This window comes from Rhinopithecus bieti, unplaced genomic scaffold (assembly GCF_001698545.2).
Source record: "Rhinopithecus bieti isolate Rb0 unplaced genomic scaffold, ASM169854v2 scaffold_21777, whole genome shotgun sequence".
Taxonomy (NCBI): Eukaryota; Metazoa; Chordata; class Mammalia; order Primates; family Cercopithecidae; genus Rhinopithecus; species Rhinopithecus bieti.
The window spans coordinates 52,578-62,732 of NW_016810508.1; the positions used below are offsets into that span (position 1 = coordinate 52,578).

The 10,155-nt window shown below is 42.6% G+C and overlaps 1 protein-coding gene across 1 annotated transcript in view; it reads right to left on the minus strand.

Annotated features, from left to right (window-relative positions):
• The window catches only part of PCYT1A (phosphate cytidylyltransferase 1A, choline), a 52,804-nt gene that overhangs the window by 16,659 nt on the left and 25,990 nt on the right, over positions 1–10,155 (minus strand). The window contains exon 3 of the mRNA XM_017892194.1: positions 6,758–6,857. Within this exon, the coding sequence (XP_017747683.1) occupies positions 6,758–6,857 (100 nt within the window). The remainder of the gene's footprint in view (positions 1–6,757; positions 6,858–10,155) is intronic.

Below are 10,155 nucleotides of genomic sequence, written 5' to 3' on the forward strand. Positions count from 1 at the left end.
TACACTGAGGCTGAGGGTCAGGTACACTATGCTGAGGCTGAGGGTCAGATACACTATGCTGAGGCTGAGGGTCAGATACACTGAGGCTGAGGGTCAGATACACTATGCTGAGGCTGAGGGTCAGATACACTGAGGCTGAGGGTCAGGTACACTGAGGCTGAGGGTCAGATACACTATGCTGAGGCTGAGGGTCAGATACACTGAGGCTGAGGGTCAGATACACTGAGGCTGAGGGTCAGGTACACTGAGGCTGAGGGTCAGGTACACTGAGGCTGAGGGTCAGATACACTATGCTGAGGCTGAGGGTCAGATACACTATGCTGAGGCTGAGGGTCAGATACACTGAGGCTGAGGGTCAGATACACTATGCTGAGGCTGAGGATCAGATACACTGAGGCTGAGGCTGAGGATCAGATACATCTCCTTCCTGTCTTCAGGGCAATGAAACAAGAAGGGAATTGGTTCTTAGGAGGTTTATGAAGTTTTGTTTTCAAAAAACTTTATTGATAAACAAGTAGATTTTAAACCAAGAAATCATACACTGCTGAAAGGAGTATCAGCAACTTCCAAGAAGGACAATTAGGTCGTATCTGTCAAAAGACAAACGACAAATGCTTATAGCTTTGGCCCAGCCATTCTAATTCTGGGAATTCTCTCACAGTAAATACAGACGTTATTCATTGCAGTATGGTTTATAATAGCAACAGTCAGGAAATGACCTAAATTTCAATGGAAGATTGAATATAGCATAATACACCCACTACAAGGTGAGAAGATATATAAACAATTTACTTACATATTCACAGAAATGGGTAATATTGGTGGCCTGTTATAGAGACACCAGGTGGCTATGAGACAGGTCTTGAGAGGAAGACATTTTACTTTATGCCCTTTTTGTACTTTATGGATATTAAACTGTGGGAATATATTGATTTCATTTGATTTGATTTTTTGAAACAGGGTCTGGCTCTGTCACCCAGGCTGGAGTGCAGTGACGTGGTCTCAGCTCACTGAAACCTCCACCTCCCAGGCTCAAATGATCCTCCCACCACAGTCTCCTAAGTAGCTGGGACTACAGGTACACACCACCATGCGTGGCTAATTTTTGTATTTTTTGTAGAGATGGGGTTTCACATGTTGCCCAAGCTAGCTGTATTTTATGTATTTATTTATTTACTTATTTATTTGAGATGGAGTCTTGCTCTGTCACCCAAGCTGGAGGGCGGTGACATGATCTAGGCTCACTGCAACCTCTGCCTCCCAGGTTCAAGTGATTCTCCTGCCTCAGCCTCCCAAGTCACTGGGATTACAGGCAAAAGCCACCATGCTGGGATAATTTTTGTATTTTTATATTCGTATCCCATGTTAGCCAGGCTGGTCTCAATCTCCTGACCTCAAGTGATCTGCCTGCCTTGGCCTCCCAAAGTGCTGGGATTACAGGCGTGAGCTACCGTGCCCGGCCCAGGCTGGTTGTATTGATTTTATAATACAGGAAATAAAAATTTTAAATTAAATAGACAATCCAATGGAAAACCAAAATTAATTTAACGGATTTAAGAGTCAGAAAGGTCATAGCTCAAGCTTTCCAACCAGCTTGCTTCCTCTGTAACCTTAACTTCCTTATGCCTCAGTTTTCTCATCTATGAGAGAAAGCAGGCCAGGTACAGTAGCTCACACCTGTAATTCCAGCACCTTGGGAGACCAGGGCAGGAGGACTGCTTGAGCCCAGGAGTTTGAGACCAGTCTGGGCAACACAGTGAAACCCTATCTCTATTAAAATTATTTTTTACTGCCACCATGTGTCAACTAAAAAAAAGAAGAAAAAAATTATTTCTAAAAAGCAAAATAAAACAAAATCTGAGCATATAATCCCCCTTCTATATCCCAGAAGTCATTGCATTGGCTCTATGCCTATTAAAAAATAATACATTAAAAAGATTTTTGGGCTAAGCACGGTGGCTCACGCCTGTAATCCCAGCACTTTGGGAGGCCGAGGCAGGTGGATCACCTGAGGTCAGCAGTTGAGGCCAGCCTGGCCAACGTGGTGAAACCCTGTGCCTACTAAAAATACAAAAATTAGCTGGGCATGGAGGTGGGCGCCTGTAATCTCAGCTACTCAGGAGGCTGAGGCGGGAGAATCTCTTGAACCCGGGAGGCGGAGGTTCCAGTGAGCTGAGATCGCGCCACTGCACTCCAGCCTGGGAGACAGAGCAAGACTCTGTCTCAAAAAAAAAAAAAAAAACAAAAAAAAAAAAAAAAAAAAACAAAAAAACCTTTTTTGAAGTATCCCAGAAGTCATGTCCATGAAGTAACTAACATACCTCCATTTTTCCTAAACAAGTCCAGAGGGGCTACAACACTATTTGATCCTGAAACACAAGGGATAGAATATGCAATTAAGACTATTTTGTTGTTTCTTTGCTACTAGACAGCATAGAGCAGGGAAATTTTCTCATTGCCTGGATGGTGGCAATAGCACAGAAGGCTGTTGATCGAGTGGCTGCTTGCAGCACAGCTAATCATCCTAGGTTAGGCCAAGGAGATCACTGAACCTTTTCTCAGACCAATCCCAGATGCTCCTCTTGCTCTCTCCAGTGCTTCCCCAGCCTACCAACATCTCAACTGGCCACCGTTCCATCCCGTCTTTGGCAAACCCAGGCTGACATATTAACCAAACGGCCAGAAGGGGTCACTGTTGAACTAGTCTGGGAAGAAAGTTAGCGTTAGCCATTCTTTACCAAGTGGCTATTTTATCCAAGGGCCAGGATAACTACACCCCTGATTTAATGTGTATTATAGTACATATAATCATCTTTATATAAATTATATCCTTTTAATATAATGTTTAATGTTTCTATTATATAATGTAATATAATACATATTTGATATCATTTATATATTATGCATATATTTTATATATATATGTTGTTTTATAATATAAGATATATATATATATAAATTTTTTTTTTTTTTTTTTTTTTTTTTGAGATGGAGTCTCGCTCTGTCGCCCAGGCCTAGAGTGCAGTGGGCCAGGACCTCGGCTCACAACCCCCGCGCCTCCCAGGTTCAAGTGATTCCCTGTCTCAGCCTCCTGAATGCTGGGATTACAGGCGTGTGCCACCACGCCCAGTTAATTTTTTGCATTTTAGTAGAGAGGGGTTTCACCCTAATTTTTTGCATTTTAGTAGAGGGGGTTTCACTGTGTTAGCCGGGATGGTCTCGATCTCCTGATTTTGTGATCCACCCACCTCAGCCTCCCAAAGTGCTGGGATTACAGGTGTGAGCCACCGCACCCGGCATATATATATATGTATGTATGTATGTTTTTGTTTTTTTTTTTTTAAGATAGGGTCTCTGTCACCCAGGCTGAAGTGCGGTGGTGCAATCATGGCTTGTTGTAGTCTAGACCTCCTGGGCTCAAACAATCCCCTCACCTCAGACTCCTGAGTAGCTGGGACTATAGATGCACGCCACCACACCTGGCTCATTTTTAAAGTTTTTGTAGAGATGGGATCTCACTGTATTGCCAGGCTGGTCTTGAATTCCTCTCCTCAAGCAATCCTTCGGCCTTGGCCTCCCCAAGTGCTGGGATTATTGGCATGAGCCACCACACTCAACCTCTGTATACTATTAACAGCAACTCCCTTTCATGCTCAAAACTGTCCTGATTTGGATGATAAATTACATGGTTTATATGGATTATGAATTATACTATACGCTGCACCACTGGTGACTAAGTAACCATATGTCCTCCTTTAGGCAGAAGAAACCTGGGTTTCAATGAATGATCTCTTTGGATGTATTTATTCTCCCAAATACCTACCACTGAAACATTCTGCTCCTAACAGATTTCCATTGCCCTTCATACTCTCCCTTTTCCGTCCTTTCTCTGAGTTAAACATATTGCTGATTTTTTTCATCTTCCAAAAGATTCCCAGAGCTGACCTTCTTGTCTCTCAAATCATATTTGTTTTTCTCTAGGTGGAGAATCTTCTCCTAGATTATACAACCTCCCTCGTAAAAACCTGGGGAGCAGGAGGGAGGTGTTGAAACTTCCCTAGAGCATGTGCATTCTTTACTGCTTTATTCCTTGTCCTGCACTGGCATAAATGCAGTTAGCTGCCTGGTGATTTAACATACAACAGTCAGACAAAATGAGATCTAAGAGAAAACCCAGACTTCAAATTAAGCTGGCAAATTTATAGGCTAATTTGTGGCAGTTTGTTCCACCAAAAATAACAATTATTTTGCTGAAGGTCTTCTATTCTAATGCTTACAATGAGTAGCACCATTCCAGGGTGAGGTTTTAGCTGCAATTCTATCCCACTAATGATCTGTTTTACTGTAGGGGAGCCTTCACCTCTTAGTTACTATGGACTATAATTGCTTTATGTACATAATGAAGAAACTATAAAGTAGATAATCTTGAAAACGACTTATTTGTAAAATTCTATAATTCTAAAATTTAAAAAAGTTATACTAGTCAGGACTTGTTAATTATAAGCTTTAAAACTTGGAAACAGGCCCGGCACGGTGGCTCACTCCTGTAATCCCAGCTACTTGGGAGGCTGAGATTCGAGAACTGCTTGAACCCAGAAGGGAAAGGTTGCAGGGAGCTGAGGTCACGCCACCGCACTACAACCTGGTTGACGGAGCAAGACTCTGTCTCAAAAACAAAACAAAACAAAACAAAAGACCAACGTGGAAACAGTACACATATTTTCAAATTTTATGTACCACAAATGATATATGGACAAATTAGCAACAAACTGGGTAATGCAACCCATCGGATCAAATCTAAACGAATAGCTGATTGTAAATGTGTATCATTAGAGAGTACGTAAAAAGTTCTTGCTTTCAGCAGCCTCTACTATCACATCTGAATGGGAACCCTGAACTATCTTCTGGCGTTTTAAAGTGAGACCTGGCTACCATTACACTCTGATTCATAGTCTCTGGTTTTCCTTGTCATATTACCCTGCCTCCAGGAGCCTACCTATTACCCAAATAAGGGAAGCCAAACTCAAAAATCTTATCATGGAATCAGAGGGTTGTGATCAATATGAACTATATCTAAACATTTTTTCAAAAGAAAGGATTCTCTGGAATTAGCCTCTTTTCGTTGAGGACCCAAAAACCACAATACGTATACCCAAGATAAGGCCAAGGGGTAAGCGTTAAAATTCCCAGTATTGGCTGGGTGCGGTGGCTCACGCCTGTAATCCCAGCACTTTGGGAGGCTGAGACAGGTGGATCACGAGGTCAAGAGTTCGAGACCAGCCTGGCCAACATGGTGAAACCCCCATCTCTACTAAAAATACAAAAATTAGCCGGGCAGGGTGGCAGGCGCTTGTAATCCCAGCTACTGGGGAGGCTGAGGCAGAAGAATCGCTTGAACCCGGGAGGCAGAGGTTGCAGTGAGCCAAGATTGCGCCACTGGACACGAGCCTGGGCAACAGAGTGAGACTCTGCCTGAAAAGAAAAAAAAATCCCGGTATGACACTGTACATCACTTCTATTTGTTTTTTTGTTTGTTCTGAGACAGAGTCTCACTCTGTCACCCAGGCTGGAGTGCAGTGGCATGATCTCAGCTCACTGCACTCTCTGCCTTCCGGGTTCACGTAATTCTCGTGCCTCAGCCTCCAGAGTAGCTGGGACTACAGGGGCCTGCCACCATGCCTGGCTAACTTTTGTATTTTGAGTAGAGACAGTGTTTCACCATGTTGGCCAGGCTGGTCTCAAACTCCTGTCCTCAAGTGATGATCTGCCCGCCTCGGTCTCCCAAAGTGCTGGGATTACAGGTGTGAGCCACCACTCCTGGCCCACTTCTATTTGTATTTCACTGTTCTTTAGTTACAACAGAAAGCAAACATACCAATACAATTAAGAAGTAACCACAAATATACTAAATGCACAGATTTGTGGCTATAACTCCCTCTTATTCCCTGGTGTCTGCCTGAGTCTTAGTTCAGCTCTCTATTTACAGGGTAGAGAGAACACTTAGTATAGTAATCAGGAGAAGTGAAAAAGGATTGGAAAAAAAAGGAGAATTGGGGAATTTACAGAGAAGAAAGAATATTTGCCTATAAGACTTTGTATTCATAACAAATGCTCTTGGAAGTTTCTTTTTACAGTGATCTCTAAAACCAATTGCCCCACATAAGAAAAGCATCTTGAATATATGTTAGTAATTTATGTGGTCAAAAACTGCTAATTAATGATGTAAATTAAGCAAACAAATAAAGAGCAAGGGCTTTGAAAATAATAAAGTATTTTTTAAAACCTGGATAATTATAGTATCAGTAAAAATAAAATTAAGTGATGAGCACCTCCCAACCTGGGATATTTTTGTTCTCTATCAATCGGCAGCATCATAGCCAGCTGACAGAACGTAGAGAGCTGACAGGGAAGGCTATGAAGAATGTGACAGCCTGACATATGATTTGGACTTTATAGAAAGAGATAAGATCATAACTCAGCTCAGGCTAATATAATATCATATTGTTTCTGTTTTACTATATCTCATACCTACAACAGCAGCCCAGGAAACAGGTGTAAATAATAAGAAAAAAATGAAAGTTTATGGAGTGGAGTTACCCTTCTAAATGGAACATCAAGGCAGGTGGAAGAAGCCCTTCGCCGCTGGCCTTTACAAGCAATCGGAGGGAAGTATGTAGAGAGCAGGTGTGTATTTGATAAACACAATGGAATGCTAAAAACAACAGTAAAACAACAAATTAAGTAGGTCTTTACTTACAAGGAGTTCCTCTGCTGGCTTCCTCCATAGTTACCCTGACATAGGGCTTACTAAAGTCAACTTCAATTTCATCAGAAAAAGGAGCTGGTTGCCGTAAGCCCTTAAGAGAAGGAAAGTGAAGGAAAAGAAAGTTCAACTCAATGGCATCCACTGTAACAAAAAAGGCAGCTTTAAAGACAAATCAGTTATTCAATATGATGTGGTTAAAATTCTTCCTAAAACATTGTAACATAAGAAAGAAGGAAAAAATGGTATTCCAAACTGACAAATGAAAGCTACTAACCTTTTACAAAATGGGTAAATTATGGCATGAAAAATAAATGTCTTGCTGGTGACTTCAGGTTCAGATTGAGCGATCTGGCTGGGAATCCAAGCACAGTCCCAACTAACTGGGTCCAGAACGATGGCTCCTCTGCAGCCAGGCCAAACAGCCACCCTGTACCACGCACAAACTGCCAAGATTCCTAAGTGCATTTTCTTCGTTTTCTTTTTTTTTTTTTTTTGAGACAGTCTCACTCTGTTGCCCAGGCTGGAGTGCAGGGGCATGATCTCAGCTCACTGCAACCTCCGCCTCCCAGATTCAAGCGATTCTCCTGCCTCAGCCTCCCGAGTAGCTGAGATTACAGGTACCCGCCACCACGCCCAGCTAACTTTTGTATTTTTAATAGAGACAAGGTTTCGCCATATTGGCCAGGCTGGTCTTGAACTCCTGAGCTCAAGTGATCCGCCCACCTTAGCCCTCCCACAGTACTGGGATTACAGGCGTGAGCCACTGTGCCTGACCCATAAGTGCATTTTCACACCACTTCCACTAGGAGACTGGGAAGGCAAACAGCTCCTGGGTGCTTTATTAAGTATAATTATCACTGTGTAGTGCTTGACACTGTAAATACGTTCTAATGCTCATAACAGCCCTGTAAGGCAAGAAGTACTATAATTGGTATCCTCAACTTAAGGATGAGAGACACGAGGCAGGGCACAGTGGCTCACGACTGTACTTCCAGCACTTTGGGAGGCTGAGATGGCCAAATCACCTGAGGTCAGGAGTTCGAGACCAGCCTAGCCAAGATGGTGAAACTCTGTCTCTACCGAAAATACAAAAATTATGGTGGCGCACCTATAATTCCAGCTACTTGGGAGGCTGGGGCAGGACCATCACTTGAACCCAGGAGGCAGAGGTTGCAGTTAGCTGAGATCGCACCACTGCACTTCAACCTGGGCCACAGAGCAAGCAAGACTCAGTCTCAAAAAAAAGGAGGAGAGAAAGGAGATTCAGAGAAGTTATGTAAATTGTACGTAGTTACTCAGAGGCCAGGCTGAAATTATTATGCAGGCATGTTGACCTGTCTATTATAGATGGTCTCATTTAAGAAATTTTGTTATTCCCGCCTGTAATCCCAGCATTTTGGGAGGCCGAGGTGGGTGGATCACGAGGTCAGGAGATCGAGACCATCCTGGTTAATACGGTGAAACCACGTCTCAACTAAAGATAGAAAAAATTAGCCGGGTGTGGTGGTGGGTGCCTGTAATCCCATCTACTCGGGAGGCTGAGGCAGGAGAATCGCTTGAACACGGGAGGCAGAGGTTGCAGTGAGCCAAGATCATGCCATTGCACTCCAGCCTAGGCGACAGGGCAAGACTCCATCTCAAAAAAAAAAAGAGAGTTTTTGTTATTCCTAAATATTTTATTCTACTTGATGCTGCTGTGAATGGAACTGTTTTCTTAATTTTATTTTTGGATTGTTCCTTGATATTATGTAACAGTACAATTGATTTGTATTTGTGTTTGTGTAACTGAAATTTTCTGTATATTGATCTTATGTTCTATGATTTTGCTAAAGCTAATTCTCAGTTCTAGTATCAGCTGTTGTTTCATAGATTCCTTAGCATTTTCTACATATAATAATATCATGTCGTCTGTGAATAAAGATAGTGTTGCTGATTCTTTTCCAATCTGGATTTTTCTTTTTTTTTTTTTTTAAGAGGGTCCAGCTCTGTTGCCCAGGCTGGAGTGCATTGGCACCATTTCGGCTCAATGCAACCTCTACCTCCCCAACTCAAGTGATCCTCCCACCTCAGCCTCTCGAGTAGCTGGGACTACTGGCATGCACTACCCGACACCCAAATAATTTTTTATTCTTGTAGAGACAAGGTCTCACTATGTGCCTAGGCTGGTTTCAAACTCCTGGCCTCAAGCAGTCATTCCACTTTGGCCTCCCAAAGTGCTGAGGTTGGTTATAGGCGTGGGCCACCGCACCTGGCTAATTTTTTGTATTTTTTAAAAATTCAGTCTCCATAGAGACTGTCAAAAATTGCCAATGCTGACGACATTGCACGTTGTCACAGACGGGTACTGGGAAAAGTTTTCAAGGAGTAATAACTGCGCCTCAGATAAACGCCAGTGGCCACTGTGCAAAGCTCTTTTATCACTGCCACTGTGTAAAGCTATTTTTTAAAAATTATTATTTTTTTAGAGATGGGGTTTTGCCATGTTGCCCAGGCTGGTCTCAAACTCCTGGACTCCCAAAGTGCTGGGATTATAGGGGTGAACCATTGCACGTGGCCTGGCTTTTTTTTTTGAGAGGGAGTTTCACTCTTATTGCCCAGGCTGGAGGGCACTGGTGCGATCTCGGCTCACCGCAACCTCTGCCTCCCAGGTTCAAGCAATTCTCCTGCCTCAGCCTCCCAAGTAGCTGGGATTACAGGCACCCACCACCACACCCGGCTAATTTTAACTTTGTATTTTTAGTAGAGAAGGGGTTTCTCCATGTTGGTCAGGCTGGTCTCGAACTCCCGATCTCAGGTGATCTGCCCGCCTCGGCCTCCCAAAGTGCTGGGATTATAGGCGTGAGCCACCGTGCCCAGTCTCTGGCCTGGGATTTTTGACTATAGTTTGTTTCTTGTAATGTTTTTGTCTGGCTTTGATATCTGGCCTCACAAAATAGGTTGGGAAGTATTCTCTTTACCTTATTTTTGTGTAAGATTCGTATTATTTCTTCCTTAAATGTTTTTGTGGGTTTTGTAAAGACAGGTTCTCTGCCTCCGAGGCTAGAGTGCAGCAGCACGATCATAGCTCTCTGCAGCCTCCGCTTCTGGGGCTCAAGCAATTCTCTCACCTCAGCTTCTCTAACAGCTGGGACTACAGGCATGCACCACCGCACCCAGCTAATTTTTTAACTTTGGGCCTGGACTTGTCTTTGTGAGAAGATTTTTAATGACTAATTCCTTTTTTTTCTTTTTTAACTTGATATAGGTCTATTAAGATTTTCTACTTTGTCTTGGTTAGTTTTTGTAATTTGTCTCTTTCTAGGATATTGTCTATTAAATTTTCAAAATTTTTGGCATGAAATTATATAAGTTATAAGTTATATAAATTATATAAATTTATATTATTTATT